The sequence below is a fragment of the Mirounga leonina genome, unplaced genomic scaffold (genome assembly GCF_011800145.1).
Source record: "Mirounga leonina isolate KUSES-001 unplaced genomic scaffold, KU_Mleo_1.0 Mir_174, whole genome shotgun sequence".
NCBI classification, from domain to species: Eukaryota; Metazoa; Chordata; class Mammalia; order Carnivora; family Phocidae; genus Mirounga; species Mirounga leonina.
The window spans coordinates 78,455,484-78,475,903 of record NW_023270451.1 but is presented as its reverse complement, the minus strand read 5'-3'; the positions used below and the strand labels follow the sequence as shown (position 1 = coordinate 78,475,903).

Here is a 20,420-nt window from a genome sequence, read left to right as displayed (position 1 = left end):
TGCAAATTTCTGACACTAGGTGTGCCTGTTTGTCTACGTATGTATGTACGTATGTGCTAAGTAATGTGCTAAGCAATCACTGAATTGTACGCTTAAAACAAATGAATTGTATAGTATATAAATTATATTCCAGTCAAGTTATTTTTTAAAATTTGGAAAATATCTGCAAAGACATAGGACAAAATGTTAGCAGAAGATAATGTTATTATGAGAAATTTTGTATTTCTTCTTTATGCCTAGCTGTATTTTCTAATTTTTCTATAATTAATATATAATACTTAGGTAGTAAATAAGTTTAAAATTTATTTTTTTTTAAAGATTTTATTTATTTATTTGACAGAGAGAGACACAGTGAGAGAGGGAACACAAGCAGGGGGAGTGGGAGAGGGAGAAGCAGGCTCCCCGCAGAGCAGGGAGCCCGATGTGGGACTCGATCCCAGGACCCTGGGATCATGACCTGAGCTGAAGGCAGTCGCTCAACTGACTGAGCCACCCAGGCGCCCTAAGTTTAAAATTTAAAAAAAGATACTGAACCTGTCACAGGGCTGTGATGAGCACTGATATAAAAAGAGATAATGTGTATTACTGTAAGTGAAAAAGTGAGAGAGAGAAAGAGAGGGACAGAAGACAGAAAGAAGGGGGGGGGGATGTGGGAGGAAGGAGGGAAGGAAGACAGATAAGACATTTATCTAATCTGTGACTACATAACTCAAGGATTTTTCAGCTAGAGAGCCAAGCTTAGTATGATGCTTATGTTGCATGTTTGTCAAGGGCCTTGAGCAAGCACTTTAGTGAATGTGCTGGCTATTGCTTTACTCTGGTTCAATAAGTGTGTCCCCTTCATTGCATCAGACAATGGTGGATGGGCCAGCTAATGTGCTACTTGATTTGTTCATCTCCTGTGGAATACGAATTGCAAAACTTCAGTCCCATCCCTCCCTTGCAACATACATCACAGATTTGGGAAACGTCATCAGCACAATGGAAGCTTCAAGACCTGCTCTACAAAGCAGTGCTACTCAAAGTATTGTCCGTGGACTTGTACCTCCCCACATCCTTTGCTGTAAATCAGCAAGGAAAGTACAAAAAACAAGAGAAAGAGTTTAGAAACTTTATAGCAATTTAAAAGAGTAATTTAAAAGCTGTTCAATTTAAAATTTGAGCTTATATTTTATGTCTTTGAGTAATTTTATTTCATTTCCCCAGGATTAAAAAATAATAATAATAACAGAGAGAAAGAAAGGAACTGATCCTTCACTACAGGTAAGTTGAGAGGCACTGCTCTAGACCAGCTCTTGCCCACTTGAATATGTGTATGGTTCACTTGTAGATCTTATTAAAATGCAGATTATGGTTCCATAGGTCTGGGCTCTACCTGAGATTCTGCATTTCTAACAACCTCCCAAGTGATGCCAACACTGCTGTCTCCAGAACATACTTCAAGTAGCAGAGACCTAGAATAATACTAAAACTGCCAAAAGAGGAATTCTTTTTAGTCTTCAAAGTTCTACTGGGGGGAGCCCCTGCTGAAGCTCTCCCCTAGATACTACCCAATTAATTATTAAAGACAAACATAGTTATTTTGCAGAAGGATTTTCTAATATATATATTAGGCCATCATATAGTCATTAAATTATATTTTCCTTTAAAAGTGGGATGTTTTTAAAAATTGACATGTTACTGATGAATCACTGACCGTTACCTCTGAAACTAATAATATGTTAATTAACTGAATTCAAAAAAAAAAGTTCTCATCACAAGGAAAGAAAAATAATCCTGTATCTAGTGTGGTGACAAATGTTAATTAGATTTATTGTGGTGATTGTTTCACAATATAGACAAATATAGAACCATGATGATGTACACCTGAAACTAATATAATGTTGCATGTCAGCAATACCTCAATAAAAAAAAAAAATAAAGAAAACAAAACCAAAAACACTGATATATTACTAACTGTGAGTTTATAAACCTCAAGAACAAGTATCCTCCAGCACAAACCGATCTAACTTGGGCAAAATAAGATATGGATATAACTCTGTAGGTCGCTTGACTCTAGGTCACTTTCTGAAAAGGAGAGAAGGGTTTCCTTCCTGTGAGCCCTAGGTAGGGGGAAGGGAAGCTCACCTCGGTGGGGGCGGCATCGCGAGTGAAGATGGGCCAGGTCTTCCAGCTCATGTTGTGGCGGTACTGCCGATGCACGTGCTCCCCCAGGCCATACACAGCAGTGCTGGGAAGTCGGAAGGACAGCTGCAGGTACTGCTGGGCGAACTGCAGGGGCCCGATGCTCGTGTCCAGTCTGGGCCGTGGGGTAAGAGTGAGAGTCACCAAACAGCTCTCTCTGCCAGGACCCTGTCTGCTACTCTCCCTGTTCACTTTGAGAACAGTTGTTTCAGGTGTTCTCATCCACGTTCGTACTACCTTGGAAGGACTTTCTAGGGTGTCTCTGATGCTTTCATTCTGGAGGAGACATGACACCAGAAACTCAAGTTGGATGATTGCGGGGAGAGAGCAGATGGGACCTTACACTTGCTGGGCATCTGCTTCATGCCAGGACCTGCTCTGGATGCTTCATGAATATAGCTCCGTTCACAGAGCAACAGTGGATATTCTGATTCCCTTTCTATAGATATGGGAACTGAGGCTGATGTGAGATGCTTTGCCTAACCTCCCAAAGCCGACTGGTGACTTGCTGGTGCCAGGACTTGAAAATAGGTTTTACCGACATTAATCCCTGTACTTTCTCCCATAAAATTTATGGTTTAAGCTCAGGCCGTTGTTAGATTGTTCATGGCAAATTTCTCAGGAAATTAAAGCTTGGAATGATAAACAGTGAAGCTGAGTTCCAAAGTGAATGATCATCCAAAATAATAAAATTTCCTCTCTCATGAAAGACATTAACTACAAGTGCATTTATCTAACTTAGCACACCAGCACATTATATTTTAGCATGCTGTGCTCTGCAATCATGACAGGTTAGCAAGTGTTAATGATTTACAGTAAAAACTTTGACATTTTCTAAGGTCCAAACATTTTCCCAGGTCATACTTATCTCATCATCCACCCCCAGTAAGTCAGACTGAGTGATATTGAGACTGTATATTCAAAGATACACAAAGGGTGTTGAAAAGCTCACAAGACTCTTCTGTTGCTTGTCCTCATTATCTTGATGCTGAAGGGCTTATTAATGACCTCTATGTCATAGTTCAAATTGGAGGTTCTAGTAGTTCTATCAGACAGGTTAATAATTTCAGGGGGAACTTCATAGCGTTTATGGTTGATATCATTGATCTGTCAGAAGAAAAAGAGAAAGACCAACTCCAGATGAAACCACTTCCTTGTAGAGCTACAAAGGAGCTTCACTCTCAGCCCCCAAAGAAAATAGCTTCTAATTCTTAATCCCGGGTTTCCTGAGTTGTGAGAAAAAAATCACCCAATCACGTGTCCGCCACAAAACACGCAACAGCCCACACATCCCCTTGGGAGATTCCTGCAGAGAGGAACAGAGAGGCACCTCCTGCCTCCACACCTCTATGCAGTGCCTAAAGGCGAATCCAGTGTGGGGGCGCTGCTTTCCCCAGAGATGTATTCAGTGGTAACTACCAAACCAACCTTAAAATGAAAACGATTGGATGTCTGATATTCAGCTGTGAAGAGGGCGTCCTTGACATCATATTCAAACAGAGATGGGAACGGCAACTTTTTCAACGGGGTTGTAAACCCTAGGGCTGGGGGGAGGAAAATGGGGGGTGGGGAAGGAAGCTTTTAGATTTTATTTTGCAGTTAGCTTATCTGAGTCCTAAAGAGTGATTCCCTGGGAGCTCATCAGGGTAATGCTCACCTGTCCTTGTACCATTCTGCTTACTGTTGGCTTCATAGCCCCAGTTCCTGGGGAAGAAGCACCTAGGGACATTACTATCGGGTGCCGGTTTCCAGCAGCACTTACGTTGCCAGCTGCAGACATGCTGTAACAATGGCACAGAGTGACATAATATGAAATGAAGGAAAGAAAGTTCTATGTATTTATAACCAATTTTATTCCAAGAAGATTTTAAGATAGGTCCTATTTACATGCAGTCACTTGTTCTTCTTTTATTCACATTTAAACAGCCATCCAAAATGCATTTATTACCTCCCCGACAAGAAACTAATGATACAGATAAATAAGACACAGTTCTTGCCTTTAGCAAACTTCCATTACAGTCTAGTAGGACATGCAATTTCAGTATGAGAGGAGTGCTCGGACAGAGAGTGCCCAGGGACTAAAGGAACGCACACGCCAGCCATGGCACACAGTCTAGAAGGCTGCAAGCAGGGTGGGAGGACTTCCAGGTAGGTGAAAGGTAAGCCCACTCCTAGTGCACCGTGAGGGGTTAGGTAGGGGAACAGGAGAGCAGAGAAAGCAGCAATACATGATAGATTCATAAAAACCACAAGTTCATTGTGCCAAGAACACCGAGAGAAACATGCCGGAGGGAAACAATATTCATACGAATAAGCTAGATGTCGGGCCAACCAATTTAGACTTTCTCATGAGGAACAGTCATGGAAATGACTAACAATATGGCATAAAGAAATGCATTTCTAAAATGTAAGAGAAGTAAAACAAAGGAAATAGGAAAAAATTAAGATAGAAATGGGACAGAGGGTGACATAAACAAATTCACAATGTCCATAAGGTAAAAATAAACTACATATGGCTTCTCAGAGTGGTTTGATTATGGATTTTTACAATGATTAATATTTGGGGTGCCTGGGTGGCTCAGTCAGTTAAGTGTCTGCCTTCAGCTCAGGTTGTGATCCCAAGGTCCTGGGATCAAGCCCCATCCAGACTCCCTGCTCAGTGGGGAGCTGGCTTCTCCCTCTCCCTTTGCCACTTCCCCTGCTTGTGCTCTCTCTCTCTGACAAATAAATAAATAAAAGCTTTAAAAAATGATTATTTTTTGGTGAGATGTATTTTCCTACAACTTTAATATCCACTTACATAAAAATTGTTTTGTTATAATAAAGAACTAAAATAGATGGCAAATTGAATCAAACTGTTGAAACAAACATAGGCATCCACCTCTCCACCCAACTAAATTTACATGAAGTGACAAAAGTATCATTAAGTAAAAAATACAGAACCATTACAAAGCAGCCAGCTATAATGCAATATGGCAGAAATGGTATGAAATGACTGAAACACAGGAAATAGACTTTATGAACTCCAGGGAAAAAAATATTCATGACCTAAATAAAACACAAGAGGAAAAAAAGAACTGCTCCAAGCCAAGTCAATGTGGAGAAGTGGAAGAGAACCTGGGGCATAGTTTTGGATGATTAATTGGGAAGCTCCAGTATGAACATTTAGCTGCCCAATCTGACATTCCTTATAGCTATTGCTAAGCTCTGACTAATTGGTGGGCATCCTGAAGTATTTGTTCATAGGCTAAGGAAGTTAGGAGAAAGATGCTGGGAACCAGAAGACATGGCAATGCACCAGCTAATAAGCCAGGCCCCTCGCCCCCAGACAAGTACCCACGTTCCCTTCAGCAGTTGTTTTCTTCCCTCCTAAATACTCAGTGCAAACCAAGGTAAATAGGACAGGCAGTCATAGATAATTAAACACAAAGATGATAGTCAAGAACCACCAAACATGAGAGAAACCAACACTATGATAGGCACCAGACTCAATAAACAGAAGAAACAAATTGCAGGAAACAATTAATAGAAAAAAAAATTACAAACGTTTTAAATAAATATAATTATTATCTTTAGAGAGGCATATAACTGTTGCTTCCATTAGAAAAAAAGCAACAAAGAATATTGAAAGTTAAGATATTGAACAACAAGATTTAAAACTCCTTAATATTTGGACTGAGTAACAAAAAGGAAAGAAAACAATGTCAACACAAGAAGAATTTTTTTAAAAATCAAATTTAGGATTATCTCAGAACACAAGGACAAAGACACGGAAAGTATGAGAGAAAGGGTAGGCAAGGTGACCAGTGGGGCCAGACAGTAATACTCAACCAGAACATTCCAAAAGGGGTGAAAAGAGGACACAAGTGAGGGAAGGGGGAATCAAATAAAGAAAGTAATGTTATACATGATGAACAACTCAATATACAACCCACGCAATTCGAAAAGACCGAAATAAACCCAGAAAAACTACATGAATGATTTATGAGTAAAAGCAGTATTTAGCAGTAATTAATGAAGGAGAAAAGAATCAAGTATCTACAGTTCAGTTTAAAACATGAAATAAGCATCTCCTCTGTTTCAAGTATTCATCTAAGTTCCCATGATAGAGTGCTGCCACCCAGCTTAGTAGGTGAGACAGACACCACCATTAATTAGACATTGTTTCCACTATTGACTTGAAATGCCATGTTCCCAACATGCTAAATTTCAGTGCGCATATATGACATGAAAATATGCATTTTAGAACTTCCTGTTTTATAGGTTTGGCATATGTGTCAATTCCTGCTATAATTCCACATGGATAATTACTACAGTGCAAGGATATGTTTTGATATTAGATTTGCAGATCAATAAATCTAACAAAGACTCTTTGAAAAGATCAAAGAAATATGAATACCTTATGAAATCCTCTTCTGACAAAAAGAGGGACAAACAAGATTAGAAACAAAAATGGTGAATGAATGGAACTGGAGGGTATTATGTTGAGTGAAATAAGTCAAAAAGAGAAAGACATGTATCATATGATCTCACTGATATGAGGAATTCTTAAACGCAGGAATCAAACTGAGGGTTGTTGGAGTGGGGGGTGGGGTGGGAGGGATGGGGTGACTGGGTGATGGACACTGGGGAGGGTATGTGCTCTGGTAAGCGCTGTGAATTGTGCAGGACTGTTGAATCTCAGATCTGTACCTCTGAAACAAATAATGCAATATATGTTAAGAAAAAAAAAAAGAAGAAGAAGAAGAAGGTAGCGGGAGGGGAAGAATGAAGCGGGGGAAATCGGAGGGGTAGACGAACCATGAGAGATGATGGACTCTGAAAAACAAACAGGGTTCTAGAGGGGAGGGGGGTGGGAGGGTGGGTTGGCTTGGTGGTGGGTATTGAGGAGGGCACATTCTGCATGGAGCACTGGGTGTTGTGCATGGACAGTGAATCATGGAACACTTCATCTAGAACTAATGATGTAATGTATGGGGATTAACATAAGAATAAAAAAAACAAAAACAAAAAAAATGGTGAATGACAATAGAGATATAGGATTTTTTTTTTTTTTTTTTTTTTTTTTTGAGAAGAGAGAGAACACAAGCACATGAGCAGGGCAGAGAGAGAGGGAGGGATTTCAAGCAGGCTCCACACACAGCATGGAGCCAGACGCGGAGCTCAATCTCATGACTCCGAGATCATGACCTGAGCCAAAATCAAGAGTCTGAGGCTCAACCAACCTAGCTAGCCAGGTGCCCCAGATATATAGGATTTTTAACATAACTAAGGATTGTGAGAAAACTATTTGTACAAATATTTGCCAACGAATGTGAAACTATAATTTGAATCTTTAAATCGTAAAATATTAAATAATCAAAATAAGAAGAGGTGGAAATGACCAGTTGCCATGAGTTGTAAGTAGTCAAAGACCCTTCCCTAAAAAAAAAAAAAAAAAAAATGATACTTTGCCCAGATCATTTGGGGAATAGAATATTCTCATATAATATATACTTTTCAGAACATAGAAAAAGATAGAAAGTTTCCTCATTCATTTTATTAAACTATAATAATTCTGGCAACAAACTAGACAAGGAAAAGTCAAAATAAACCAACAAAAATATATAAGCCCATTTCACTAAAAAAAATAGATGTTTTTATAATGTTAAATAAAAGGTTAACAATTTGAATTCATTAGAGTATTAAAAGAATTAATGCATAATAGCCAAGTTAAGGGTTATCAAGCGTAAAACTAAAATGTTTCAAAATTAAGAAATGTTTTAACATAATTCATTGAAAAAAGAACAACATTGAAAAAAGAAAATCATATGATCATCTCAACAGAAGCAAACTTCTTTTAAATTTTATTTTATTATGTTATGTTAATCACCATACAATACATCATTAGTTTTTGATGTGATGATCCACGATTCATTGTTTTTGTGTGACACCCAGTGCTCCGTGCAGTATGTGCCCTCCTTAATACCCATCACCGGGCTAACCCATCCCTCCATCCCCCTCCCCTCTAAGACCCTCAGTTTGTTTCTCAGAGTCATAGTCTCTCATCGCTCATCTCTCCCTCCGATTTCCCCCCCTTCATTTTTCCCTTCCTTCTCCTAATGCCCTCCATGCTATTCCTTATGTTCCACAAATAAGTGAAACTATATGATAATTGACTTTCTCTGCTTGACTTATTTCACTTAGCATAATCTCCTCCATTCCCATCCATGTTGATGTAAAAGTTGGGTATTCATCCTTTCTGATGGCTGAGTAATATTCCATTATATATATGGACCACATCTTCTTCTTTTTTTTTTAAAGATTTTATTTATTTATTTTTGAGAGAGAGAGAGCACATGAGAGGGGGGAGGGTCAGAGGGAGAAGCAGACTCCCCGCTGAGCAGGGAGCCCAATGCGGGACTCGATCCCAGGATTCCAGGATCACGACCTGAGCCGAAGGCAGTTGCTCAACCAACTGAGCCACCCAGGCGCCCTGGACCACATCTTCTTTATCCATTCATCTGTTGAAGGGCATCTCGGCTCTTTCCACAGTTTGGCTATTGCAGACATTTTTTTTTTTTAATTTTTAAATTTATTTATTTTGAGAAGGAGAGAGAGCATGCATGAGCAGGGTGGGAGGGGCAAAGGGAGAAAGAATCTCAAGTAGACTCTGCACTCAGCATGGAGCCTGACATGGGGCTCCCTCTCATGACCCTGAGATCATACCTGAGCCAAAGTCAAGAGTTGAACACTTAACTGACTGAGCCACCCAGGTGTCCCCAGAAGCAAACTATTTTTAAAATATAATAATGTGGTAAATTTAAATGCCCTAAATTTAAAAAGCAAATTATAAAATAATATATATAGTATAATTTGTGTTAAAACAAAACAAAAAATATATTAACATGTGTGCATAATATATACATATATGCAAAAGCATAGAAAAATCAAGAGAAGGAAACACACCAAGCTACTGAATTAATTCTGGGGAGGGGATCTAGAGATAGAGAGAAAGCATTATGAATAAGGAAAGACTTCCCCATTTTATTCTGTACATAACTATAATGTCTCAATCTTTTTTATTAAAGGAATGTATCCAGCATAAATTTTGTGATTAAAAAAACAAAAGAATATGTCGCAACACTACTCATTTGGAAAAGGCATAGTACTGACAAGTATTTCATATGCTAGCATCTGATGTAATTGCTTTGAAAAATGACAATATGAATATAACTTAAATCAATGTTTCATGTCTACTATAAACAAAGCAATCACATCATAACCATAAAATATTCTTAAATGTACTTATTAATTCTCCATATATACAGCTGATATTCCTGCCTCATCCTCTCCAGATAACATCAAAAAAAGCTGGAGGGGATCAGTGGAGAAAGAGTTTGCAGGTTCTGGATAACCTCTCAATAACTGATATTCCTAAGTCCGAAGCCGATATTCAGTGGCTTTGCTACCTTTGAAACTGAGGTTGGTAAAGTCCAAAAGGTTAGTTTCACTGCTATAAATTGTTCCAAGGTCTGTAGACCTCTATAAAAAGCAATAAGACAAGAAATCTAATACATTCAGGTAAATACAGTATTTTTGAAGGCAGTCTACCATAACATGCCTACTTCAATTTTAAGCCATTCCCAGTGTTACAGACACCGAAGGTCAAATCTTTGATGTAGATACATCTCCTTCTTCTTTTCCATTTCCACTGCCACCACAGACAAGAACACAGACCCTCATAAACTGTTGCCTGGACTACAGTGGTTGACTCATGACAAGTCTCCCTATCTCTATTTTTCCCCTAACCCCAAACTTTCCCAAAGAGTATTCTCCAGTTATCTTTTAAATAGAATTTTATGCTATTTTCCACTCATATTACTAACTTGTAGAATTTGAGAATTGCTTGGTAATTATCTAACCAAACTTCCATTTGATATAAAGATTTTTTCAGTAGTGCCTCTGAGAGTTCTGTGAATGATGTATAGCCAGTTTCTTCCAAAATCTGAAATTCCACCTTCATAGTTAATATTTTACTGCAAGGTTATTTCTTACGTTTAGTTAAAAATCAGTCTCCAGAAGATTCCATTCTCTGAAACTTACTATAGTTGCATATTGCCTTTTAGATGAGATATCTCAAACAATATTGAAAAATTAGAAGCAAAAATGATCCTTAGTGTTACAAGACAAAGAAGAAGAAAGGCACATTGGAAAAAAAATTTAAATGGTCATTAGTTGCAGGTATCATTATTGTCTAAGGAAAATCCAAAAGTGTCTATAAACAAACTAGAATAATTAATAAATAAATTTAAGAACATTTCTGGTTCCAAGATCAATATTCAAAAAATCAATTTTAAATCAATATGCCAACAACAGCTTAAACAGAAAATTAAAATTTAAAAATATTTAAATAAAATCAAATACCAAATAGAAAAAAATTTGGAAAAAAATTTCAGACCTCTACCCCAAAAACTTCAAAATTAAGTCTCAATAAATAAAGCAATATATCATGATCATAGATTAGAATATTCACTCTTGTAAATATGGAAATTCTTCCAAAATTAATCTGTACATTTTAGGTGAACAGAGTAAAATTTCTGGTAGATTTTTTTTGGGGAAACTGAGAGACTGATTCTAATATGTATTTAGAAACCTAAAGTGTCAAGAATAAGCTAGGCAATCTTGAAGAAAAAGAAGAATGATATGGAGGACGTACACAACCACATATCATGACCTTTTATAAAGCTATACTAATTAAGGCAGTGTGGTCTTGGCAAACGAACAGACTAACAGTGGAACAAAATAGATATTCTGAAAATAGGTCCTCACATACAAAGACATAATTTACAGTAAAGGTGCCACTACAATGAAGAGGGGAAAAGATGGTAATTTCAATAAGTGGTGATGGATCTACTAAAGATTCAAGAAAAAAAAAAATGTTCTGGACTTCTACCTGATACCATACATAAAAATCAAACTAACTTGATTAAAAATCTAAATCTGAAAAATAAAACAATGCTTTTAGAGGAATATATAGGAATATATTTTTCTAACTTTGGAGTAAGCAAGGATTTTTAAGTAGAATACAAAAACACATATTAAAACTCTTAAAGTGGATTTTATTAAAATTAAGAACTACTTTTCATCAAAAGTCACTATTGGGTTAAAAGTGAAATCACAGAGTAAGAGAAGATACTTAAAATTTATATATCTGATAAAAGATTCGTATCCAGAATATATAAATGATTACTACAAAGCAATAAGAAAAATATGAACAGCCCAACAGAAAAAAACAGTTAAAAAATTGAAAAGGCACTTCACAAATATGATTAACCATGTAGCCAAGAAGTAATATGAAAAGGTGTTTAACTTCATTAGTCATATGAGATGTACACAGCATAGGGAATACAGTCAATAATATTGTAATAATGTATGGTAACAGATGGTAGCTATACTTATCATGGTGAGCATTGTGTAATGTACAGATATGTTGAATCACTAAGTTGTACAACTGAAACTAATATAACATACTGTCAACTATGCTTCAATATTAAAAATTTTTAAGTTAAAATTACATGAAGAAAAAAAGAAAAAGGAGAAAACACCACGAGTAGGTTAGGATGCTGAGTAATTGCTCTTATATATTGCTACAGGGAGTGTAAATTGGTATAAACACTTTGAAAAACTATTTTGCAATATCACTGAAAGATAAACATGTATATATCCTATGAAGTGGAAATTCCATTCTTACGTATCATTATTTGCCTAGAATAGAACTGTGTACTTAATAACTCAAGTACAGAAACCATTTAGAAACAATAGGAAATTTCAGTTGGCCAATTATATAATTAATGTGTTATGATGTAATATAACATAAATATATAAATATAATATAAAATAAATAAATATAGAATAATCAGTAATAAAAGAAGCACCAGTTAGAAAATATAATGGATTGTATATACAATAGAAACTAAGTATATGAAAGATCTAGAGAAAAAACCCTCATAATGCGTATGTAATAAAATGCATATTATATATGTGTAAAGAGAAAGAGAAACATAAAACCCAGTTGAGAAATATACATACACGAAAAAGAGTTGAAATGGAGAGACTTCCTATGTTTTTAGAATGGGAAGATTCAAAATTACTGAGATATCAATATTTCTTAAATTTAATCTAAAATTCAATGCAGTCCTAATTAATATCCCAATAAGATATTATGGGATATAGAATGTAGAATATGGGAGAAAGGAATAAAATCTAAATATATACCTCCTTTCTGATAAAGTCATAAGTTACAATTAAGCAGTGTTCAAATAGTTGATATCCTTGTGATAGCTACTCAGGGAGAAAATCTACGTTCTTTAGCACACATTCATTTCGGAGAATCTGTTGCCAATACATGATTTTATTTTTGGTTTCTTGGTTTTTGTTTGTTTCAAGTTTTTATTTAAATTCTAGTTAGTTAACAGGTAGGGTAAGGTAATTCCATTTCAGGAATGGAATTTAGTGATCTGTTTGACACTGATTTTAGAAGGCTCTTGTTATAACAAGTCACTGGAGTTCTACAAGTGACTGACTCAGTCATCCATATGTGCTTGATGGCCTCTATTCTTAAGGAATAAATGGTCTAGCCCACAAACATTTCACCTTCCCATGGCTAGCCTTGGAATCACACATATGACACATTTAGCAATGCTGGGATTTCCCCCTCGACTTTGGACTTGAGACCCCATGAGCCAACACTCACTGAGTCCCTCCTCCTCTTCCCTTTACCCTATCCTGCTTCCCCCACTTCCACAGTGTTGCTGGTTATTTTAATAAGGCAAGAAAGAAATGACTTCAAATGAATCAGAGGCCCACAATCCCCTCCACCACCACCCTCTTCCCACTTCATATACTCCTTTCTTTTAAATAAAACCCAGCAGACCGATAGCAGGGAGCCCACTTCTCTGACCTCTGTCACCACCTGGCCTGGAGCACAGTCTATCCTCTCTGATTCGGGGATCTCTGGGCACTCTGGAACAAATGCAGTCTCTGCATAGGAATTAAAGGGAAAAGTTGGACATCTGTAGTGCAATCACAATTCCAGGAAGGATGCAGGGAAAGTTATAGACTTTCAGCCAATTCTCCAGTCAATGATTACTAGCAGCCAATATCTACATGTGCATACAAGTGCTAAATACATTTGCCTTTTGTTTGGTTGGTTTTTATTGAGATATAATTCACATACCATGCCATAAAATTCACCTTTTTAAAGTGTACAATTCAATGGCTTTCAGGATTTTACAAAGTTGTGCAACCAATCACCACTATCTAATTCCAGAACATTTTCATCCCCCCAAAAAGAAAGCATGTACCCATTAATGGTCACTCCCCATCCCCCTCTTCTCCCAGTCTCTGGCAAATGCTAATCTGCTTTCTGTCTCTGTGGATTTGCCTATTCCGAATATTTCATACAAATGGAATCATAAACTATGTGGTCTTTGGTGTCTGGCTTCTTTCACTTGGCATAATGTTCTCAAGGCTCATCCATGTTGCAGCATGTAACAAGTACTTCATTCCTTTTTATGGGTGATTCATAACCACAGTATGTATATATAACCCTTTAAAAAATCCATTCCAAAGTTGACGTACATTTGGGTTGTTTCCACTTTTTGACTATTGCATAGAATTCTACAATGAACATTCACATACAGGTTTTTGTGTGAACGTATGTTTTGAATTCTCTTGGTTATATATCTGGCAATAGAATTGCTAAGTAATACGATTAACTCTATCTTTAAATTTTTGAGGAACTGACAAACTCTTTCCCAAAGGGACTGCACAATTTTACAACCCCACCAGCTGTGTGTGAGGGTTCCAATTTCTCCACATCCTCAACAACTGTTTTTGTCTGTCTTTTTCAAGATAGACATTTTAGTGGGTGTGAAGACATTTGATTTTGATTTGCATTTCCCCAAAACTGATACTGAACATCTTTTCATGACATATTGGCCATTTGTAGGTCTTCTATGAAGAAATGTCTGTTCAAATCCTTTGCTCACTTTAAAAACTGGATTATTTTTCTTTTTTGTTTTGAATTGTAAGATTTCTTTATATATGCTGGATACAAGAATCAGATATATCACTCGCAAATATGTTTTCCCATCCAGTGGACTGTCTTTTCACTTCCTTGACGGTGACCTTTAAAGCATAATTTTTTTAAGTAAAATTTGCCTATCTTTTCCTTGGTTGTTATGGTTTCAGTGTTATATCTAAGACACTGTTGCCTAACCCAAGGTCAAAATATTTATGTTTTCTTTTTAGAATTTTACAGGTTTGACTCTTACATTTCAAGTTTTGATCCATTTTGAGCTAATTGTCATATGTAATGTCAGGTAGGTATCCAGAATTATTTTTTTACATGTGGTTTTCCTGTACCCCACACATTTGTTTTTTGTTTATTTTTTGCTTCTTTCCCCACTCATTTTCAGCCATCTGTGAGGTAAACTGGGACAGTATTATTGTCCCCATTTGAATAAAGACCTTCGCTCAACATTGGCTATTTTTACTTCAGCTTTTGTCACCTTTGTGAACCCCAACCCCACCCCTGCCACCCTCCAATGTAACATCAGAAATAGGATCCAGTTTAGCAGGTTCCATGAGCCAGTCAACACCCAGAATTCCATTTGAAGCTTGAGTCAACAGTTACTGTGGGCCTAATAGGTGCCCTTTAGTACTTTTGTTTCTGTTCAAAAAAGACCTCAAAACAACTCTCCTACATTTATGGCTCTATACTTGTTTATGTATATATACTTAAATAAAAATTTATTTTATTTTTATTTTTTATTTTTTTAAGATTTTATTTATTTATTTGAAAGAGAGAGAGAGAGCACAAGTAGGGGGAGCAGCAGAGGGAGAGGGAGAAGCAGGCTCCCCGCTGAGCAGGGAGCCCGATGTGGGGCTCGATCCCAGGGCCCTGGGATCATGACCTGAGCCGAAGGCAGCCACTTAACCGACTGAGCCACCCAGGCACCCCTAAAAATTTATTTTAAAATTGGACTAAAGACTTAAATGTAAGACCCTTGAAACTGTGAAACTCCTTGGGACGTCCGGGTGGCTCAGTCGGTTAAGCATCTGCCTTCGGCTCAGGTCATGATCCTGGGCTCCTGGGATCGAGTCCCACATTGGGCTCCTAGCTCTGTGGGGAGCCTGCTTCCCCCTCTGCCTGCTGCTCCCCCTGCTTGTGCTCTTTCTATCTGTCAAATAAATAAATAAAATCTTAAAAAAAAAAAAAGAAACCATGAAACTCCTAGAAAAAGACATGTGAGAAACACTTCATGAAATTGGTCTTGGCAAGAATTTCATGGATATGATACCAAAACCACATACAACAAAAGCAAAAATGGACAAATGGGACTACATCAGACTAAAAAGCTTCTGCACAGCAAAGGAAACCATCAACAGAATGAAAAGGTAACATAAAGGATGGGGGAGAAAATATTTGCAAACCATCTATCTGAAAATGGGCAAAATTCTAAAATATATAAGGAATGCCTACAACACAATAGTAAAAACAAACAAAAAGAATCTGATTAAAAAATGGGCAAAAGACTTCCATAAGCTTTTCTCTAGAGACACACAAATGGCCGACAGAAAAGAAGCTCAATATCACTAATCATCAGGGAAATTTAAATCAAAAGCCAAACGAGATATCACCTCACATCTTAGGATGGCTATTATTAAAAAAAAAAAAAAAAAAAAGATAAGTGTGAGTGAGAATGTGGAACAATTGGAACCTTTGTATACTAATGGTGGGAATGATGCAAATTGGTGCAGCCACTATGGAAAACAGTACAGAGGAAATATTAATTTCCTCAAAAAATTCAAAATAGAATCACCAGGGGCGCCTGGGTGGCTCAGTCGTTGGGCGTCTGCCTTCGGCTCAGGTCATGATCTCAGGGTCCTGGGATCTAGCCCCGGATCGGGGTCCCTGCTCCGCGGGAGGCCTGCTTCTCACTCTCCCCCCTGCTTGGGTTCCCTCTCTCGCTGTCTCTCTCTCTCTCTCTCAAATAAATAAATAAAATCTTAAAAAAAAAAAAAATAGAACCACCATATGATCCAACAATCCCACTGCTGGATATGTATTCAAAGAATTCAAAGAATTGAAATCAAAACCTCAAAGAGATACTAGCATTCTCATGTTGATTTCAGTGCTATCCACAAATAACCAAGATGTGAAAACGACCCAGGCGTCCATCAACCAATGAATGGATAAAGAAAATGTGGTATATATACATATAACAGAATATTATTCAGCTGTAAGATAAGGAAGGAAATCTGGTCATTTACAACAACATGGATGAACCTGCTAAGTGAAATAAGTTGGTTACAGAAGGGCGGATGCTGCATGATTCCATTTATATGAAGTATTTAATATAGTCAAATTCACAGATGAAAAGACTAGAATTATAGTTGCTAAGGCCAGGGGGGGAGGGGGAAATGGGGTGTTGCTAATCAACATGTAAAGTTTCAGTTATGCAAGATGAGTAAGTTCTACAGATCTGATGTACAACATCGTGCCTATGAATAATCGTGCCTGATGTACTCTTAAGAATCTATTAAGAGGGTAGACCTCATGTTAACTGTTCTTACCACAATAAAAATAAATAAATAAATAAACCCTCCTTTTCAATTCATGGAAGCGTATCTTCAAAAAGCATCTTGAAAGAAGCCTAATATATAGAACAGGTGTAAGTGGAATTGACTACTCTGCATGAATTAGAGTGTGGTTTCAGCTAAATGTAGGTGTGAAGATATAGGGGTTTTTTTTCTTAAAGATTTTATTTATTTATTTGACACAGAGAGAGAGGGAGAGATCACAAGCAGGGGGCGGGGCAGAGGGAGAGGGAGAAGTAGGCTCCCGGCTGAGCAGAGAGCCTGATGCGGGGCTCAATCCAAGGACCCTGAGATCATGACCTGAGCCCAAGGCAGATGCTTAACCGACTGAGCCACCCAGGCGCCCCGTGAAGATCTAGTTTTATGTTGACTAAAAGAAACTACTTATTCACGTACGTTGGACAATAATCTCATGGGACTTGTTACCCAAAGTTTAATAGGGAAAAAATAGTAATAGGCTAAAAATAGCTTATATCAATGGTTTTCAGATCCTCTTTCAAAGACATAGTTGCTCCTAGAAAGCACCCTAATGTTTACTGTGGAGAGTGGTGAAGAGAGATTGAGTAGGTAGGGTTCTGCTATCAGCACAATTTCTTTTCAATGCACACTTAATCTGCATGTATAACATGAGCTTTAGCAACCAAAATAAACCTCAGATTCTGTTTTAATTGGGGATAGATTTTTATATTACACACTATTATTTTATTATTTGAGTATTGTGAGCATGGAGGACAAAGCATTCTATTGGATGCTTCTGTGTGAAAGAGAACAGTTTCGAAGGTATTGATGAAGAAATCATAGCTATTTCAATCAGAATATGGGCTGGAGGCTAATTGTAATTGATATATTTAAGCCAAGTTAATCAACTTGTTGCAACCTAATTTCCTTTTTCATAATGTAGTGGGATTGGGCACTGTTACCTCAACTGTTCTTTCTCCTTGAAGGCTCTACTACTTCATGACTGGATTGACGGACAGACATCTGATAAGCCTAATTTTGCTTCTTGTTAATACTTCATCAAATGGGACTTGGGAGACCCTGAATGTCACTGGCATTCAAGGTTTTGTTGTAGAAAAAGAAAACATGTCTTTTGAAGCTTGACTGAAATTGGTGGATGTGGATTTTGAGTGATGCATTGTGGTGCCATGCTGAAGAGCAAAGGAATGTAATCCTTCCAAACCCAAAACCACAAGCATCCTCCTTACCTTTCCTTAACACCAAAAACATCAAGAAGATGTCTACGGCCAGTACAGTTAGGGAGAAGATGATCAGAAGGACTTCCAATATATTGAGTTTCCTTGCCATCTAGATGGACACAGATAATGGGATTTAAACAAACCACAAAGCTCCATCAATCCAAAGGGCATCATGATTATAATGTGAATTCATTTGCAAGATGACTTGATTACAAGCTTTCCTCCTTACATAATCCAAAGAATACTGGTTTCCACTCCTCACGGTGTTTACAATTACTCTAGTCTGTGCATCCAACACCTCTAGAGCCTTTGCCTTTTTTGTCTGCAGAGGGTTGAGTATTGTCCAAGGAAAGAATATTTCAAACATAAAGAACTGAAAGTAGAGAGGGAGGAGTGGAACAGAGTACAGGAGAGAGATGAGGCAATGAGGTGCCTCACAAAGCCTTTTTAGATGCCACTTTGATCCTCACACCCACCCTGGGCAGCAGAGTGGAGGGTACACTCAGGGAGAGAAAAAGTAACAAAACCTGAATCCAATCTTCTTATTCCAATTCTCACGCCATGATGGCAAGATGTTTAATTATTTAGAAGTGACTAATCCTGTTAAGTCTCTGGTAACAAAAATGAACCTAATCCTGATCTCCAGCACAATGCTTGCTTGCGTGGTCACAGCACACAAACCCATGTAGATTTGGTGGCTCACTGTAACCTTGCCAATCATGCATACATAGACCCAAGTTTTAAAATATTTGGTGTATTGGAGTGTGTAGTGAACTGGGAACCAAAGAACATTCATTCTTGTCCTGCCTTGCCTACCAATAGGTGGGCATTTTAGCTATTTGGATGTGTATTTCTTCATCTCCAGAAGTCAGATTCTGGAGGTACTCCCAAGCTTATGCTCCAATTATAGCAAATCTCACATTATACATATGCCTCACAACCTCATGATGGCCCTCACCATGTCATTCCTTGACCAACTTTCCACCATCTTCAGCACTCTTCCCACCATGGCTGCACACTGGCTACTCCCTGGAACTTACCACCCTCCAGAATTGTTCCATTTCTGAACTCCAAGCCTCTACTTCCTACTTACTGGGCAGAAGCCCATCCCCTTTTACCCTCTTATTGCATTGTTTATTCTTGAATCCACTGAGGCTTCTGTTCTGTTCCACTCCCTCTTAATCTCTTAGTCCCTCCTGGCCTCCTGGCTGTTATCATTCCCTGATGTAGTCTTCAGCAGCTATTATTTCTCTCATCTTCCTTGCTCCCTCGTCTGCTAACTGAATCTATACAATGAAACCATTGATCCAAACTTCTGCCTTCCGAGTTTATGCACTCAGCCCAACGTAGATGCCACTGGGTTCATAATCTGACAAATATACTGGGCCTTAAAGCTGACTGACAATCTTGGCACCTTCTCCCATTTTTCACAGGAGAAATTTCAAACATTGATCCTTGTTTTCAAGCCCCAACCTTTGTCACGTATGCTGTTACTCTCAGCCAATATCATCTCCAACGTCACAAACGAAACAACAATTTTGCAGAAACTATTCCATATACCTGCTTCTCAACCCAAGCATTTCTATGAAATTTATCTGTATCTAGGTAAACTCTTATTTTTTCCCCCTCTTCTCAACTGAAGAGATTTCCCTCCTCTTGTCTAAGGATAACCCTTGTATGTATTCTGTAGATCTCACACACTTTGAATTTCTCAAAAATCTTGTTCCACCAATTATCCTTCCTCTTCCTTGCATTATCAACCTCTCCCTCTGAATGTGCTCTTTCCCCTCAAAGTCACCCTAAACTCTGGTGATTATTCTGTGTCTTTCTCTAGGTACCATTATAACTTTCGTTTTCCTCTTATAGCTAACTTTCCAAAAAGATAATGGCACACTGTCTGCATTACCTTCCTTGTATATTACTGGCATGGCTTCTGTTTTCTTGCATTCCACTGAAACTCCCCCTGCCAAGGTCACCAGTGATTTAGCTGCTGAATACAATGGGCACTCTCTTAATCACCCAGCACTATCAACCATTCCTTCCTCTTTAAATTTCTCCATGTTTGGATTCCTTGATTATCATTTAATCTTGGTTTTCACCTACTTTTCTGGCTCCTCCAATTTTCTTTTAGTCCCCTGTTTCATTAAGATATTGATATTCCCTATATTTTCAACATAGGTCCACCATCCTCTCTCTTTTAGCAAGCTCCACCACTCATATGACTTCATATAACACCCGAGGGCAATGCAATCTGTATTTCTAGCCCAGAGATTCAGATTTATATGCGCAACTGCCTATTAGATATCTCACCTGGATGTCCCACACACTTAACCAAATTCAACACATTTGAACATGTGTTCACCGCTCCCCACACCCCAGTCCTAACTTCCACCA

General features: G+C 37.9%; 1 protein-coding gene across 1 annotated transcript in view; it reads right to left on the bottom strand.

The window, feature by feature from the left end:
- The window catches only part of MGAM2 (maltase-glucoamylase 2 (putative)), an 83,212-nt gene extending 65,077 nt beyond the window's left edge, over nt 1–18,135 (bottom strand). The window contains 6 exon segments of the mRNA XM_035020314.1: nt 2,128–2,299; nt 3,137–3,291; nt 3,613–3,722; nt 3,842–3,965; nt 13,127–13,206; nt 18,018–18,135. Coding sequence (XP_034876205.1) covers nt 2,128–2,299; nt 3,137–3,291; nt 3,613–3,722; nt 3,842–3,965; nt 13,127–13,206; nt 18,018–18,135 — 759 coding nt within the window.
- Nucleotides 18,136–20,420: the final 2,285 nt, after the last annotated feature.